Genomic DNA, 19,079 nt, shown 5'->3' with positions numbered 1-19,079 from the left:
CACAGTCAGAGGAACGGGGCAGAGAGTATGTGGGGGCAGACAGTATGTGGCATCAGAGGCGTCATCTCCCGTACTACTACCCACTTAACACGAGAAGTGCATATCCTGGCCCAATCTGTTGCAATGTTGCCAAACACCCCCCCCCCCCCCCCCCCCAGTTCCCAAACACAGGCACCAGAGTGTGACACACACAGCAGCAGTAGACTCACCGGCCGAATCTGAGTCGGCACCGTCTTTGAGGCGTTGGAGGCGCGCGTCGACAACCTTCCGCAGGTACTGCAGGGAGCTCAGCTGCTGCTTCACCCACGTGTCGTCCTCCCCGCCAGAGTCGCGAGACCTCTGTGGGGAAACCACACGTGTTATTCTCAAATTTTTCTCTGCGTAATTAGCAGACAGGAATGCACAAAACAGGACTCTGACATTGTTCTTTTTTATTTTAAAAAATAGAAAATAGTAAAAAGTTAAAAATTCAAAAGCACCGAATATTTACTTTATAGCATTAAGCACCATTTACAGTTTATTCGTACGAGGAAATGTCAACTGTACCTTGTATTTTAAGGAGAAAAAAGCAAACTTGCAAGATACCCACCCCACAAACTGACCCTGTATGAAAATTTGGGCCATAATTCTGAGAGTATGAAGATATGACCTCTCAAAAGTACAGGTTTTAAACTCTTGTGCACACTGGTTGTCTGTCATTCACTCTGCCTCCTGCAACCAATCTAGCATGAAGTAGTGTGCAGAGAAGTGAGAATCAGAACCTGCTATTTACGAGATATTGAAGGTGAGGGAAGAGGAAGGGAGAGGTGGACACGTATTTTGTTAGAGAACATGTTATTCTACGTTAATAACAATAATAATAAGAAGAAGAAGAAGTAGTAAGTCAACTACATGCACACATATGCTGAATATTATTTTAACAATATTCAATCAGTATTATTTTAACAATATTCTAGTGTTGATATTTTGCTGTTCTATAAATGCATCAAAATCTAAGCAAATAAACCTAAGGAACTAAAGAATTACTATAAAATGAAGTTAATGAATTTTGATTTACAGTTTAATCATGCCAATCAAGTTGAAGAATAGCACAGATCCTGCAAGTGTACTTCACATTAACAGTGCCAGCTTTAGAAGCTGTACTTTCAGGAGGTCATAGTTGTGTGCTCTCAGAACTATGGCCCAAATTTTCACAAGGGATTGGCCAATATCTTGCAAGTGTGCTTTTTACCTGTTTAAAATATGAAGCCAAGTTGGAGCTGCTGTTATGAGAAACAAATTATTTTCAAAAACCTTAGTCTGTTTGAAAAGTAGTAGCCAAAATCAGACTCCTTGTAAATATAATCAAAACAAAACTAAATAAAATTAGAAAGAGGTATCAAAACGGAGAAATCATCATCTAATATCAAACTAGGTACAATGTAACAGTGTGTTACAGAAGTTATCTGCTTTTCCTTTGCTGCACTCAAGATCTGTGCTATAGGATATTGCTGTAAGCTTGCTTTCTGATAGTTCCAGGTTGTGATATTTAAGAAAAATACTAGCACAGTGTTTCCCAATAATTTTGTGTCTGAGAATGTGATCAATGTTATTTCTGTATGCCACTTGTATGGCTGGTCTTCACAAGCCGTTACAAGTAAGCATAAAGAAAGAAGCTCTCATAGTAAGACAATAGTAAACCAGGTCTTCATGAACTTTACCCAACATTGAAATTATAGGTTGGCTGATCTCTATCTCTCTCTCTCTCTCTCTCTCTCTCCCACCCCTCTTATCCTAACATACATCACACTTTGCTTTGGACAACCTCATAAATGTTGTTTTCAGAATGTGTAGCTGCTTACTGAGCATCTTTCAACCCATCATCTTTTTCTGAACGGCATTGACAGCTTTTGTCATTTTAGATGAACTCCACTATCTTTGTTACATATTTCCCATTATCCTCGTGAAATCAACAAGAGAACCCCAAGAGAATAATAATGTGTACTAATATAGGCAGACTCTAAATGCTGAAAAAGTAAGTGGTCTGGTTTAGGCACCTGAAAGGGGTTCAATTTACACAACTATAGCCTAAATTTTGTTAAACCAATAAACTGTTAAACAGTATAAATTTTTGATCAAACAACTACACGAAACAGTTTAATCATAAACACTAACCGTAAACGTTCCTATTCAAGAACACACATGGTCTGATACGCTTACTCTTCAACGAGAAATAATGAAAAATATGGCATTCTGTAAAACCTTTATGGCTGTCAAAACAAGTAACAGTGAACTAATAAGCAACAGGTGAAGTGGGCAATTTGTGCATTCTGCTAGAGAGAGGCAGCAGTCTACGGATCAGGAAAATGCAGATCAAAGAGAACAGGGGCGGTGGGATCTGCTTTACAGGAGTCCAGCTAAGGGTGCTTTCCTCTATTCCTTGACCTTTCAGGATTGCAGCCACATGACATCTTGTCATGATATTTTGGCTGATGACCAGGTAGCTATCTTTAGGTAAGTTTCATGCTGGTGATTGCCGCTATATGTCCAAAAATTGGCACAGTGGCACACATGCATAGATTACTATTGCACAACCACCCACTGTGAGGTTTAGCACCCTCTGTCAAACGTTGCTCCATCTGAGCCGCACATGCAATAGTGTTATTACATGCACACCCTCTGTCAAACTGCTGACACATGGAGTTTGAATTCAGTGGTAAAATTAACTATCACTAGATGAGGCATTAGGGGTGAAAGTGTGTGTTTGTGAAAAAATTGAAGAAACAACTGTGCCACACGTCTCATGCCGATGAAAGCAGCCATTGCAATTAATATGGTTATCCGAACAAACTTCCACAGGTTTCTCAATAACTAATACCAAAAGGATCTCAATTCTGACCAAGCCTTTCACAGCAAAACAAGTCAAAGAATGACTCGTGCACTGTGAGCGTCAGGTGTGGTTGATCGTGTTCAGAGCCTATTCCGTGTACTGTGCATGTGGTCTGGACAGTGTGGGTTTTCCCACAGTGACACAGTATTATTGTAGACTCCAGCCTTCCGAAAACCCGGATCACCCTTTCCTGAGCTAAGCAGAACACAGGTCTTTGCAGGTAACAAAAATATTACTTTATCATAATGTGTTCTCTTTGTTGTTCACATGTGAAGACAATGACAAAATTTTACTACTAATGTCACGTCTAGTGCCACATAGATCTCTCTATCTCTCTCTCTCTCTCTCTCTCTCTCTCTCTCTCTCTCTCTCTCTCTCTCTCTCTCTAACCACTTGTATGAATATCAAGAGCTCAGATGGAAATCCAGTTCTAAGAAAAGAAGGCAAATCAGAAAGGTGGAAGGAATATATAGAGGGTCTATACAATGGCGATGTACTTGAGGACAATATTATGGAAATGGAAGAGGATGTAGATGAAGACGAAACGGGAGATACGATACTGCGTGAAGAGTTTGACAGAGCACTGAATGATCTGAGTCGAAACAAGGCCCCGGAAGTAGACAACATTCCATTAGAACTACTGACGGCCTTGGGAGAGCCAGTCCTGACAAAACTCTACCATCTGGTGAGCAAGATGTATGAGACAGGCGAAATACCCTCAGTCTTCAAGAAGAATATAATAATTCCAATCCCAAAGAAAGCACGTGTTGACAGATGTGGAAATTACCGAACTATCAGTTTAATAAATCACAGCTGCAAAATACTAACACGGATTCTTTACAGACGAATGGAAAAACTGGCAGAAGGCAACCTTGAGGAAGATCAGTTTGGATTCCATAGAAATACTGGTACACGTGAGGCAATACTGACCTTACGACTTATCTTAGAAGAAAGATTAAGGAAAGGAAAACCTATGTTTCTAGCATTTGTAGACTTAGAGGAAGCTTTTGACAATGTTGACTGGAATACTCTCTTTCCAATTCTAAAGGTGTCAGGGGTAAAATACAGGGAGCGAAAGGCTATCTACAATTTGTACAGAAACCAGATGGCAGTTATAAGAGTCGAGGGGCATGAAAGGGAAGCAGTGGTTGGGAAGGGAGTGAGACAGGGTTGTAGCCTCTCCCCGATGTTGTTCAATCTGTATATTGAGCAAGCAGTAAAAGAAAAAAAAGAAAAATTCAGAGTAGGAATTAAAATCCATGGAGAAGAAATAAAAACTTTGATGTTCACCCATGACATTGTAATTGTGTCAGCAAAGGACCTGGAAGAGCAGCTGAACGACATGGATAGTGTCTTGAAAGGAGGATATAAGATGAACATCAACAAAAACAAAACGAGGATAATGGAATGTACTCGAATTAAGTCGGGAGATGCTGAGCGTATTAGATCAGGAAATGAGACACTTAAAGTAGTAAAGCAGTTTTGCTATTTGGGGAGCAAAATAACTGATGATGGTCGAAGTAGGGAGGATACAAAATGTAGACTGGCAATGGCAAGGAAAGCATTTCTGAAGAAGAGAAATTTGTTAATATCGAGTATAGATGTAAGTGGCAGGAAATCTTTTCTGAAAGTATTTGTATGGAGTGTAGCGACTTATGGAAGTGGAACGTGGACGATAAATAGTTTGGACAAGAAGACAATAGAAGCTTTCGAAATGTGGTGCTACAGAAGAATGCTGAAGATAAGATGGGTAGGTCACATAACTAATGAGGAGGTGTTGAATAGGATTGGAGAGAAGAGAAGTTTGTGGCACAACTTGACTAGAAGAAGGGATCGGTTGGTAGGGCATATTCTGAGGCATCAAGGGATCACCAATTTAGTACTGGAGGGCAGTGTGGAGGGTAAAAATCGTAGAGGGAGACCAAGAGATGAATACACTGAAAAGATTCATAAGGATGTAGGCTGCAGTAGGTACTGGGAGATGAAGAAGCTTGCACAGGATAGAGTAGCAAGGAGAGCCGCATAAAACCAGTCTCAGGACTGAAGACCACAACAACAATAACAGGACTGAAGACACAACAACAACAACAACAACTCTCTCTCTCTCTCTCTCTCTCTCTCTCTCTCTCTCTCTCTCTCTCTCTCTCTCTCTCTCTCTCCCCCCCCCTCCCTCCCTCCCTTCCTCTCCCCCCCCCCCTTTTTTTTTAAATTTGTGATTTGTGTACCGTACCCCTGAATTTTAGCTCCACTGGCTTTCAATCTGACATAAGAGTGTGTTCACAATAACACTATTATGTGCATGCCTGCGTGCCTCACGTACGCAACATTTGCCAGTGGACGCTGAACTCGACAGCAGGCTGTCGTGCAGCAGTAAACAGTGTGCGTGTGCCAATCTTTCAGTATAAACACTATGAAATTCACCAGCAATCCCTAGTGTAAAACTCACCTGAAGGCGGATAGCCCATTGTCATCCAAAATATTGTCACAAGAAATTAATGACATCCAGCAGCCGCACTCCTGTAACCTAGTCATATTAGTCACACTTTGATGGCAGTGGTGCACTAAGGTCTAGAGAGAGAGAGAGAGAGTTCTACCCATGTGGTGGTGGTTGTTTTGTACATCAGTCAAAATCATAGTAACCAGTGCCCCTATGAATACTGAACAACATGAATGTGGTTACACTGGGTAAAATACAGAAATAGCAAAAGCTACAGAAGATGAATTTAGCATACACAGACACTCATACAAAACTGAAAACGGCTTACGCAGGCTATGTCCTTAGCTTACTACTAAAATATGGTTACCAGAGCAGAAGAGCCACACAACAATGAACGAAGAAATGGTAGTTGTGTGATCACTTGACATAATAACTAGATGAACCGGGCACCCTCTGCACACACTAAAATCTCCTGTCTAGAAGTTCAGGTAGGTCAGATGCGACTCTCTCAACTGAGAGAGAACTCTTCCTGTTTAGTTCCATGCTTTTATTTTTCTTCAACATTTCCTACCATTACCTAACTGACGGTCCCTTAAGCCATCAGGATGTCTCGTCAACTGATCCTTCTTTTGGTCAAGTTGTGCCATCATTTCTTTTCTCCCCAATACTATTCATTACTGGCTCTTTATTTACATGACCTACTAACCTAATCTTCAGCATTCTCCTGTAGTATCACATCTCAAAAGCTTCTGTTCTCTTCTCACTTTAACTGTTTATCGAACACATTTCACTGCAGTAGAAAACTACAATCCAGATAAACGACTTCATAAACGACTTTCTTACATACATTTATATAAGACTAGCTAAACACCTGAGCTTCACCACAGAAGTTCAAGAAAGGACTCTACATAGCACTGCTTTTTAGGGTTCTGGTACCCAATCGATTAAAATAGAACCCTTATAAGATCACTTTCTCAGTACATTCATTTTTCATGGCTAAAAGTCAAATATAAATAAAAGTTATCCAAATAAGCACAGCAAATGCATTAAATATTTTATATGCAAAGCAATATCAATAAATCTGTAGATGCTAGTCAAGTAAACTCAATTTTATTTTGTTGTCATAAAGATAAGAATGCTGGTTTTAATTATGTCAGTGATGTAAACTTTTAAAAAATTTCTGTTATTAAGGTAAAACAAATTAACAATGCCATCTAGTGGTTATTAGGTGTGCTACAATACTAACAGTGCCATCTGTCACTAAGGTTAACATCTGCATTAGCAAACTTAAGAAGACACCTAAAACTTTAAGTTAAGATATCTTCTTTTTTCCATGATCCAATATTTATGAAATAAAGCCTATGCATTGCCCCAAACTACACTCTACTTACATACGAAAAATCCCATGAAAATCATTTAGAAGATTTGGATTTTAGCATGTTCAAACAGATAAGACAGGTACACAGAACAGTTTTAGAGTTTTATTATTAGTATAAATGTTTTATTTCTTTGGAAAATCCAGGAGGGAATGTAACAATACGAGAGAAGGAAAGGAGTAGCAACTTTCCTTCGCTCGTATTGTTTTATTTCTTTTTTTTTCCCAGTAGTGCCCTTCTATCATCTCACTGCATTTTATATCCCCTCTATTTTGGCCAGCAGTTTTTTGCTGGCCATACAGCACAACTCATTTACTACGTTTAGTGTCTCATTTCTGATTTAATGTGACTATATTTAACAATGTCTGTTTTACTTTTGTTGATGTTCACCTTATAACCTGTTTTGAAGAGACTAGTGATTCTGTTCTGCTACTCTTCACATTCCTTTGCAGGCTCTGAAAGATTCACACAGTGTTACCAGCAAACCTCAAAGTATTTATTTCTTCTCCCTGAACTTACATTCCATTTCCAAATCTCTCCTTGTGCTGCCTTCTCCACATTCAGAATGAATAAATTCTGGGCTATCCACAATAAATACAGGAGAGTATTTCTGCCTGTGGAGGTCACACCTTGTTCTGCTGTTTTAGCACAGCTGCTCCAACAAAGCTTGTTAAATACTGAACTGCTGCTTCTGGGTGTAATATTTTCAATTTGAGTTAGTGCACAGCTGTTTGGAAAGAAACTGAACAACATTTTCCAAAAAGTCAACATTACTCTATAATATGTAAATCATTTATTTCTCAAAAAACATCGCCACTCAGTCACATTTTCCAGGAAATGAAAAGACATTCTGCATGGGATAATCTAGTGAGGAGGGTTATGGATTATTTTTTTAAACAATCTACTACCACATGTAAATATTTGTACATCTTGTGATTCTTCAGTTTCTCCCAGCATATTTCTTGCTCGAACAGTCCACGGGTGTACTACTGGTCCATAGTGTCCAAACGGGCACAATATTTCGGCGATCAGACGTGTCGTCATTGTCAGGTGCACTGCACAGTTCGTCAGTGCACCTGACGATAGCGACATGTCTGATCGCCGAAATATTGTGCCCGTTGGACACTATGGACCAGTAGTACACCCGTGGACTGTTCGAGCATTTGTACATCTTGTTCGATAACATCAGACCAGTACAAAAGACTGCAGGTATTTTTATAAGCGAAAAAGAAGTATTGTTTCTGAAATAAATGGTAATAACTTGGAAAATAAAAAGTAGTAAATTGGTTTTAGTATCCTCTGATGAATTAAGAAACTTAATTTTACTACAGATCAGTTTTAAACTGATAACATTATAGGACCTATTCTTGCTATCCTTTGCCAGGGGTTCTTAGTAACAAAAGATATTAATCCCGTTTGGCTCACAATTTTTGCCACAGAACAAGTTGTTTGAAATAAAAACAATTTTATTACATTTCAGTCGTGCAGTGTGTTGGTATGTGTACAATTTCTTTATGTTACCTAGTTTCTTCTCACTTAATTTCACACAGTATTGTGGATAAGCCCAAGCACATGCTAACAATGGACAGTTGATTGTCGAAAGCAACCATTTTTTAAATATAAACAGAAGTCCATCAATTGAATTCTTTCGACACTAGTTGACAACAAAGAGATATGCTTACACATGCGCCGCCTGTGGCAAAGGCATACAGACATTCGATTCGATTATTGATGTATTTTTGGCAGCGGTGACACCATGATGACTTCTCTGCAGTTTAATTACCCCAAGAGCCAGATTCCATGCTTTGTCCAAATTAAAAACATTATCTTTATTTATTAAATTATTAGCTAATCTAATCTCTATAACTTCCTTGAAGACAAAATCCCAAAAGGAAGAGGTGGATTTTAAAATCTTCACATCACTGTAGTTCATGGAATGCCCTGTATCAATACAATGTCTGGTCGCAGCTGACTTGACTGGCTTTGACAAGCATGTGAATCTTCGATGTTCCACACACCTCTCATGAACAGTGTGTGTTGTTTGACCTATGCATAACTTCTCACAATTTCCACAAAGAATCTGCTACACACCCATGTTACAAAGCAATAAATTTTCTTATACAGAACCAAGTAAAGTTGCAATCTTCATGGGAGGCCGGAAAATCACCTTAACATAGTGTTTCTCGAGAAAATGGCCTATCTTCGAGGAAAGAGCACCCACACACACGGCAAAAATGCACTTGATCTGAAGGAATTACTACCTTCGGCTGTATTCTCAAGAAACACTGTGTTAGGATGATCTTCTGGCCTCCCATGGAGATTACAGCTTTACTACGTTCTGTAAAGGATGATCTATTGCTTCGTAACACAGGTGTGTATCAGATTCTTTGTGGAAATTACGAGAAGTCATACACTGGTCAAACAACTGGTCATCATGAGAGATGTGCGGAAAATGAAATATACACACGGTTATCACAGCCAGACAAGTCAGCTGGGGCCTTTAAAATCCACATCTTCCTTCTGTAATTCTGTCTCCAAGGAAGCCATAGAGATTAGATTAGCTAATACTCTAATAAAGAGAGATAATTATTTTAATCTGGACACAGCATGATATCTGGTTCTTGGGGTAATTAAACTCCAGAGAAGTCATCTCGGTGTCACCGCCACCGAACACATATCGATAAGCGAGTCGAATATCTGTACACCTTTGGTACAGGTGGCGTATGTGTAAGTGTATCTCTTTGCCGCCAACTAGTGTCTGTAATCCACAGGAGAGGTACTGCTGTGGTGGAGCATATAACGCCGCGCTTGGCATCTTGTCAGTCTTGCAACTCACTCTGAGGATGGCCGGAGGATACACGGCTGAAATATCAGTGGAAGAAATTTTATTTGTACAATTGCACACCCAAAATTTAATTAACTATTCATTACGCCACGAGAAGTTGAAAATTCAATGTTTCATTTTGTTTCCTTCCTGCATCTGTGGCTTAAGCTGAAAGACTGTTTAGCACATTGGGAAGGATGAAGAATACTGTAAAACTCACAATGACAGAAAATAGTTTACCAGATTTAGGAGTACCTGTTAGAAATTGAATAGCGCGCTCTGGATGCCTGCTGCTCGGTAGGCACATACATCTACAAATGACAAAGTACTTACCAGCTGTGCAATCTCCCTCACAACAATCTCCCTCGTCGCCGTCAGCTCGTCGCGGTTGTCGGTGACGCGGAGCGCAGTGAGGAAGGCTTCACTCGTCAGTGGGATCTCCTTACACTGCAAACAAACACAGTGCTGTGTCCTCAATACCGTTTTATACAGTTAGGCACGGATACGCTTTCTCCTTCTGAACAAAAATACGGGAGAACAGCGATCCTCGTCAGCTCGAGATTCTGGTGAATCCTTCCAAACCGATGTTTCCAAGTTAACAACATCAAAGTGGGAAAAGGTTTTGAGAATTTTAAAGGTAAATATTTTTGGAAACAATACAATTACTTTGAAACTTTCTGACAGATTAAAAGTGTGTGCCAATCTGGGACTCAAACCCAAAACCTCGTGTTTCGCAGGCAAGCATTCCACCTGAGAACAACTTGTGACCTGCCCTCATAGCTTTATTTCCACCAGTACCTCATCTCCTATCTTTTGAACTTCACAAACGTTCTCCGTCATAGCCTGCACGACTAGCACTCCACGAGAAGTGGACACTGCCGAGAAATGGCTTAGTTACAGCCTAGGTAGTAAAATGGTCTGTTACAAATAACGTTTTTCCATTTTCTTATTTTTGTAAAAATTAAAAGGTGGGCCTCATCTTATTGGACTGACAGTTTGCAAACACCCTGCGGCGGAATAGATGGTGCACTTGTCCCAATAATGAACTAGTTTTTTGGCAAGTGCTCCACTGACTGAGCAACCCAACCACAACTCACAACCCATCCTTAAAGCTTTATTTTTCTGCCGGGTCATTCAGTGTCCCGCCATCCAGGCCGTGACACCCATTATCTAGTCGTGAACTGTGATTTTGTGTACTGCTTTTGTATCTAATGTCAAGAACTTTTGCCAATTTTTATTGTTTATAAACATTCTGGTGGTAGCAATTGCTGAAAGTTTGATGCAATGTGTTACTTCAAAGCATACAATTACTACCCAAGAGACATTAACAACGTAAGTAAACATATCAATACCCAAATTGAACAAAAACTGCAGTACATGAAACAAAATTACACATTATAAATTATAGGGCAACTTGTACATTACATGCCATATGAACACTTTCTTACCTCTGTCATAACCAAATTAACTCAATTTAAAAATACATAGCATTTTATTCATAATATTTAAGCTTTCTGTCAAAAGCCAATATTGTCAACACTGCACAAAATGCTGGTGCTGCAATCTGCATTCAAGTTCATTCGGAACTACACATGTGACAAGACACTTTGATGCTTAGCTAATATTTTTTTGTACGAGAACCATTTTTCTTCCACCAACTTTGAGGACTCTTCACTTAGAGAATAAGTACGGCCCGTTGCTGTGGTGGTATCAACTTTTCACAGAATATGAGAGAAAGAAACATCACAAACATCATTATCAGGCCAATAGAAGGATGGGGATGATTCATGAGGATGCATGAACCTTACTGTAACACCTCCTCCTTCACAATTCACCTTCTCAACAATTCCCAAATACCAAGAAGAGTCATATGCACATGCAACAGCAGTTGGGCTGCACAGTGCATTCTGGCATTAGTGGTGGACGTGCATCTGAGAAATCATGCAAGATATTAAAATCTGTATCACAGCTCAGCCTTTTTGCTCCAATCTTGTTTGGTGATACTGGTACAATGTGATGCATAGATCATGTCCCAGGAATTGTTTTTGCACTTGTGAAGCACTGAGGAAGATAATGTCTGACTTTTACCATTCCATCTTTTCAAACAAAGAAAATTGTAATTCCTTGCAGGTACTCGTGACAGAAATCAAATACCTGTGAAGCTTCAAGTATTTGATCTTTATAAACTCTTTGCAAACTTGTTTTTGTGACAAGTCTTTTAACAGTGCCAGCCAATACCATCACAGGGAGATTTGTCATGGCTCGTAGAAAAAAGGACCAGCTGCAATTTATGTTGAAGTCATGTTCATGGTAGCAGATATTTCTGAAATTCTTACAATTTTTATATTGTGCAGCACAACCATCAGTGAAATATTCAACATACACAAGATGAATTTCTGAAAATTCACACTTTAAAAAATTCAATACAGTCTTCTGAGTCTGGTACACCAAGGCAACATCATGAGAAACAATACAAATACTTTTTGCTTGCAACTGTTTGTCCTTTTTGTAATACACAGGGTGTTACAACAAGGTACCGCCAAACTTTCAGGAAACATTCCTCACACACAAAGAAAGAAAATATGTTATGTGGACACGTGTCCGGAAACGCTTACTTTCCATGTTGGAGCTCATTTTATTACTTCTCTTCAAATCACATTAATCACGGAATGGAAACACACAGCAACAGAACGTACCAGCACGACTTCAAACACTTTGTTACAGGAAATGTTCAAAATGTCCTCCGTTAGCGAGCATACATGCATCCACCCTCCGTCGCACGGAATCCCTGATGCGCTGATGCAGCCCTGGAGAATGGCGTATTGTATCACAGCCATCCACAATACGAGCACAAAGAGTCTCTACATTTGGTACCGGGGTTGCGTAGACGAGAGCTTTCAAATGCCCCCATAAATGAAAGTCAAGAGGGTTGAGGTCAGGAGAGTGTGTAGGCCACGGAATTGGTCCACCTCTACTAATACGTCGGTCACCGAATCTTTTGTTGAGAAGCGTACGAACACTTCGACTGAAATGTGCAGGAGCTCCGTCGTGCATGAACCAAATGTTGTGTCGTACTTGTACAGGCACGTGATCTAGCAGCACAGGTGGAGTATCCGTATGAAATCGTGATAACGTGCTCCATTTAGCGTAGCTGGAAGAACATGGAGCCCAATCGAGACATCACCGACAATGCCTGCCCAAATGTTCACAGAAAATCTGTGTTGATGACATGATTGCACAATTGCGTGTGGATTCTCGTCAGCCCACACATGTCGATTGTGAAAATTTACAATTTGATCACGTCAGAATGAAGTCTCATCCGTAAAGAGAACATTTGCACTGAAATGAGGATTGACACATTGTCGGATGAACCGTTCGCAGAAGTGTACCCGTGGAGGCCAATCTGCTGATAGTGCCTGCACACGCTGTACGTGGTACGGAAACAACTGGTTCTCCTGTAGCACTCTCCATACAGTGACATGGTCAACGTTACCTTGTACAGCAGCAACTTCTCTGATGCTGACATTAGGGTTATCGTCAACTGCACGAAGAATTGCCTCGTCCATTGCACGTGTCCTCGTCATTCTAGGTCTTCCCCAGTCGCGAGTCATAGGCTGGAATGTTCCGTGCTCCCTAAGACGCCGATCAATTGCTTCGAACGTCTTCCTGTCGGGACACCTTCGTTCTGGAAATCTGTCTCGATACAAACGTACCGCGCCACGGCTATTGCCCCGCGCTAATCCGTACATCAAATAGGCATCTGCCAACTCCGCATTTGTAAACATTGCACTGACTGCAAAACCACGTTCGTGATGAACACTAACCTGTTGATGCTACGTACTGATGTGCTCGATGCTAGTACTGTAGAGCAATGAGTCGCATATCAACACAAGCACCGAAGTCAACATTGCCTTCCTTCAATTGGGCCAACTGGCGGTGAATCCAGGAAGTACAGTACATACTGACGAAACTAAAATGAGCTCTAACATGGAAATCAAGCGTTTCCGGACACATGTCCACATAACATCTTTTCTTTATTTGTGTGTGAGGAATGTTTCCTGAAAGTTTGGCTGTAACTTTTTGTAACACCCTGTATATGGACAGTGTGAAGAGTGCAGCTGCCGTTGTTCCAATGGTTTCAGATAATCAGATTGTGATTGAGAAATAAAAGAGTGTGGAGTAAGTTTTTCAATTTTCTTAATTAGTGTGTAACAGAATTCTGATAGAGAAATTATTTGAACACTTAAAGTCATTCTGTGAGTTGATACCCATTGACTGTACTGAACCACCTCATCAGGGTCATATAGTCTTCATTTCATTTTCTAAGTGGGTTTGAAGCAATGAATTGGTGGGGCATTTTTCACACAGACGAAGCATACAGGGTTGGTTATTTATATAACATGTTGTTATTTTAAGTAAATCTTGGTATGTTTCTTTAACAGAAATGGAATTTAGAAGCAATTTAACGTTTTGGTGGTAAATGCACACACTTATGGTGTGTGTTCCTGAAGATCCTGTAACTATACACTGTTTTGGTTTAAAAGAAGCAAATTTTGAGAATCCTACTTTGTCTTCAGGATAATAATCTTTTTTTTTTTTTTTAAAATAGAATACAGTTAAGTTAAATTACTTAAAACAGGACACTTTTGTTCAAAGGTTTTTTTGCTGGTGCTCATTTTGTCTTTTTCTCGGGCATTATTCTTCTGTATCCAAATAAAAACACACTACTTTTTGCACTGTACCATATGGCAATGTCTCCCCTCTTTCTTGCTCAGCCATCGATAAAATACCCTTCTCCATTAAAAGAGCTCTAGCCTGTCATACCAAATATTCAGAAATGCGAAATTTGGAACGGACTTTCTGTCGAGACCAAGTTGCCGCCACAAGAGTAAGTAACTGAAGTTTTTCACGGTTATTTGCATATTCAATTTTCTGTTTGATTTTGTACATGAGCTCATCATAATGTTTTGCCTCTTCTTCCAGTTCTGTTAAATCACTGTCAGGGATGGTGCTTGCGTCAGCAGCCAGCTCAACTTGATACGTATGTGAAGTTTCACTTTTCAGAGCCCCAGTTCGTTTGGCTGCTGCATACCGTCTATTGCGAGCAACTGAATGCAGCTTTGTAGGAGATACTCCTAAGCTAGTTAAGCTAGTATTGAGCAGAGATTTTTCAGTAGTCTGCACCCTCACATTACTGTCATTGATATAGTCTGGTGATGAGTCGTCACTTGCTTGTTTTTCATTTATAAATTTGATCCAGGTTGGGCACATTTTCTCCCCAGGAATAACGCTAAAGCCTCTCATTTTGAAGGTCTTTGCCTTTTCTAAACTAATTTCATACAGTCCAGATGAAACAGTTCGTTTATGGCACTTGAAGGGATCACAGTAAATTTTCTTATGTAGAGAGAATCTGTGCAGGTACCTGTCTTTGTGTTTAACACACACACACACACACACACACACACACACACACACACACAAAACACTTAAATCACAGTATGAATGACTGTTGCTTCGCCATGGTAAAAGTTCTTGTTCTTCACTTGTCAGTTCATTCACACAAGTCAGGGCATTATCACATATATCTTGCAGATACCGTCCAAGAAAACTGTGCCTACTTGTACTTTCCATACTGCTTCAGTCATAAAACCAATATTTGTCAATAATAATCCAAAAGTCCAAAAGATGATTGGTGTAACCTAAAAAGTAATTAAATAATAATAAAAAGTCATTCTATCCCTTGTTTCGTTACAAAAGTATTTCACATTATAACCATAACATTAGGGGACTTACTTTTGCTTTGGAATGAATAGTTAAAAACTGCAACAATTGAATTTTTAGCCAATAACTGACTCTGGGTACAATTCAGCATAAGAGCTCAGAACTGCATGCTCAGTGAACACAAGGCAAAACAAAGGAACTGGGTGATGTAGTACATAGAGTGACAATAAAACAGTGTTCTCAGATATGATTTGTGCCTAGGGAAATCCAGGGAAGCCAACTTCAGCAATTTGCTGGTGCCACGGTAGTCATGAATTAGCAAATTCAATATTTCTTTTACAATAACATTGCTTTTCACACTTCCCATTATTTCTACAACCTGATTCTTATTCTGAGACATAATGGAATATTTATAATGATACTGTAAATTTTTCAAAGGTATCTATGAGGCGGCAATACCTTAAAAAATTATGATGTCCATGCATGGATTTTGCTTAAAAGAAATTATTTACTATTTTTTTCTGAGATGCAGATGATCGATATTTGCTACAAGAAGCATGACTAAAAAAAATATAAACCTTCCTCCTTAACTAAAAGAAAATTCAAGCTTCCACAGCAAAAACTCTAGGAACTATTGCATTTTTAAATTATAAAGGAGCTCTCGTCTATGAAAGCCTGAATTCCTGAATCTATACAACTTCTTTTTACTGCAAGTGAAAAAGTAATTGAGCTGCAACATTTACATTTTGGAAATGTGAATATATCTAGGTAAACTTCCACCACCCAAAATTTCAAGGATTTGCTTGACAATGGTTGTCATTTCCTAAAATTTCTGGATGATTTGACGTGGAATGACCCCGCCAGTACCTCACCTCCTACCTCCAGAACGTTTCAGAAGCTCTCCTGTGGATCTTGCAGGACTAGCACTACTGCAAGAAAGGATATTGCGGAGACATAGCTTTGCTACAGCCTGGGAAATGTTTCCACAAATTTTATCTGTCAGGAAGTTTCATATCAGTGCACACACCGCTACAAGGAAAAATTTCACTCTGGAAGTCTTTGTCTTGTTATCTGAGCCACTTTTCCACAAATTCTTTGACCACCTCATTGCTGTCGAGTTTTTTTCACTTACTGCCTTCTCGACTGGACCCAAGTTAGATCAAACGTTAAAATTCTGTTTAGAAAAGGGTCAACTTCCCTTTCATAGTGTTATTTCAGATCTGTACACCGTCTTTTGCTGTTGCATTAACTCTTTTTGGACACATCTTGTACTCTTTTTTCTGTAGTCGGGTTTGTTACTGATAACATTATGAACTGTGAAAACATTTACTGCAACTGGTTTTGCTACACTGAAGTGCCGAAAAAACTGGTATAGGCACGCAAATTCAAATACAGAGAGATGTAAACAGGAAGAATACGGCACTACAATCGGCAACACCTATGTATGATGACAAGTGTCTGGCACAGTAGTTGGTTCGGTTACTGCTGTTACAATGGCAGGTTATCGAGATTTTTTAAGTGAGTTTGAACGTGGTGTTACAGTCGGCGCATGAGCGATGGGACACACCATCTCCGAGGTAGCAACGAAGTGGAGATTTTCTCATACGGCCATTTCACAAGTGTACCGTGAATATCAGGAATCCAGTAAAACATCAACTCTCTGACATCACTGCGGCTAAAAAAAGATCCTGCAAGAACAGCACCGACAACAACTGAAGAGAATCGTTAAATGTGACAGAAGTGCAACCCTTCTGCAAAATTGCTGCACATTTCAATACTGGGCCATCAACAAGTGTCAGTGTGAGAACCATTCAACGAAACATCATCGATATGGGCTTTCAGAGCCGAAGACCCACTTGTGTACCCTTGATAAATGTAAGACACAAAGCTTTATGCCTCGCCTGAGGCGGTCAACATCGACATTGGACTGTCGGTGGGTGTTGGAAACATGTTGACTGGTCAGACGAGCCTTGCTTCAAATTGTATTGAGCTGCTAGACATGTATGGTTATGGAGACAATCTCATAAATCCATTGATCCTGCATGTCAGCAGGGGACTGTTCAAGCTGGTGGAGGCTCTGTAATGGTGTGGGGTATGTGCAGTTGGAGTGATATGGGACCCCTGATAAGTCTAGGTAGCAATTTGACAGGTGACAGGTACGTAAGTATCCTGTCTAATCACCTGCATCCATTCGAGTCCATTGTGCATTCCGACGGACTTGGGCAATTCCAGCAGGACAATGTGACAATCTACACATCCAGAATTCCTACAGAGTGGCTCCAGGAACACTCTTCCGAGTTTAAACACTTCCACTGGCCACCGAACTCTCCAGATATGAACATTATTGAGCATATCTGGGATGCCTTGCAACTTGCTGTTCTGAAGAGATCGCCACCCCCTCGTACTCTTAGGGATTTATGGACAGTCCTGCAGGGTGCATGGTGTCAATTAGCTCCAGTACTACTTCAAACATTAGCCAATTTCATGCCACGTCATATTGCGGCACTTCTCCATGCTCCCAAGGTGCCCTACACAATATTAGGCAGGTGTGCCAGTTTCTTTTGCTCCTCAGTGTATTTCATTGCTGTGCTAGATAGGGCATTTCGTCGCTCAATGAGGGTAAGAATCTCGTAGTTGAGACAGACTAGTCCCATCAGTCCACTGAAAAGGTTTGGTTTACATAATGTGGAATGGTGAAAAATTTAACATAAGTGGTCTGGGTTCATCACTGAACAGCACAACCAAGCAAGAAAAAGTAATTTTAGATCATAGAACCTTCAATTCCACACAGGCCACCACGGAAACACAACCAGCAACCGAGTAAGTAAGTAAACGTTGCGAATCAGAATGAACGGCCACAGCCAAACTGCGGCCAAGAGCAGAGCTTTTGGGGAAGGAGACCAGACAGCGAGGTCATTGGTCTCATCGGATTTGGGAAGGGCGGGGAAGGAAGTCGGTCGTGCCCTTTGAAAGGAACCATCCCGGCACAAGAGCAGAGCTGACAGCAGGTATCAGAACACGCTGGTGGCTGCTTCACAACCCACAGCATTTATAGGTGCTTCCCCCACCACCGGGAGCTCCGAGCTAAGCAGATGCGAATTGTCGTCACGTCCTTCGATCCCACGAACCTCCCAGACTTGTTCTCCACGAACCCCCTGCCCCTGCCCCTGCCCCTGCCCCAAACCCACAACCACCACTTTTCACCCATCCCACAATGGCGTCCTCTTCCTCGCAGTCTCCCATTCCTACACGTCACTGTTATCACTCTCTTGAGTTCTTACTCTGTACACTGCTATGCTATATGCGAAAACGTATATCCGAAATACAGTGAACCTAAAACATATGCAACTGGAATCATTATTTCCTGTCAGGGAGACTGCAGTTTGCAATTCCTGATGGGAAGCCACTTAGTGAAACTGAAATTACGTCGGGTGTTCACCAAGGAAGTGTATAGACACCTGCTCTTCTTAATCTACACAAATGATTAAGGACACAATTTCAACAGGACTCTTAGAATGTTTGCTGATGATGCTTTTGTTTGAGGTACAGTAAAGTAATCAAAGGCTCAAACCAAATTACAAGGGTCATCCTGAAAGTAAAGGCTTCTATTTTTTGCGGAGACTTTGGATGTCTGCACCCCATGTCCCTGGTGTAGCAGTAATGCTCGAACCTTCCTCTTTCACTTGCAGGCTGTTTCTTTGTTCTATGGCAGTTGGTGCCAGCAGAGAAGTGTTCCAAAATGGAGTCCGATGCGGATGCACGTATAAAACAACAATGCAAGATTGAATTCCTGAGCCGATTGAAATCCGATGACACCTGTTAAAGGTGTACGGAGACAATACAATAGATGTG

General features: G+C 40.5%; 1 protein-coding gene across 2 annotated transcripts in view; it reads right to left on the bottom strand.

Moving 5' to 3' along the window:
- Nucleotides 1-19,079, bottom strand: part of LOC124720147 (sorting nexin-13-like) — a 411,803-nt gene that overhangs the window by 250,778 nt on the left and 141,946 nt on the right. For both annotated transcript variants that reach the window (XM_047245452.1, XM_047245453.1), the window contains exons 8-9: nucleotides 9,840-9,953; nucleotides 210-339 (exon numbers count right to left, since the gene is read on the bottom strand). In XM_047245452.1, the coding sequence (XP_047101408.1) occupies nucleotides 210-339; nucleotides 9,840-9,953 (244 nt within the window). The remainder of the gene's footprint in view (nucleotides 1-209; nucleotides 340-9,839; nucleotides 9,954-19,079) is intronic.

This window comes from Schistocerca piceifrons, chromosome 11 (assembly GCF_021461385.2).
Source record: "Schistocerca piceifrons isolate TAMUIC-IGC-003096 chromosome 11, iqSchPice1.1, whole genome shotgun sequence".
Lineage (NCBI taxonomy): Eukaryota > Metazoa > Arthropoda > Insecta > Orthoptera > Acrididae > Schistocerca > Schistocerca piceifrons.
Note: the sequence above shows the minus strand (reverse complement) of the source record. Positions and strands in the feature narration are given on the sequence as shown.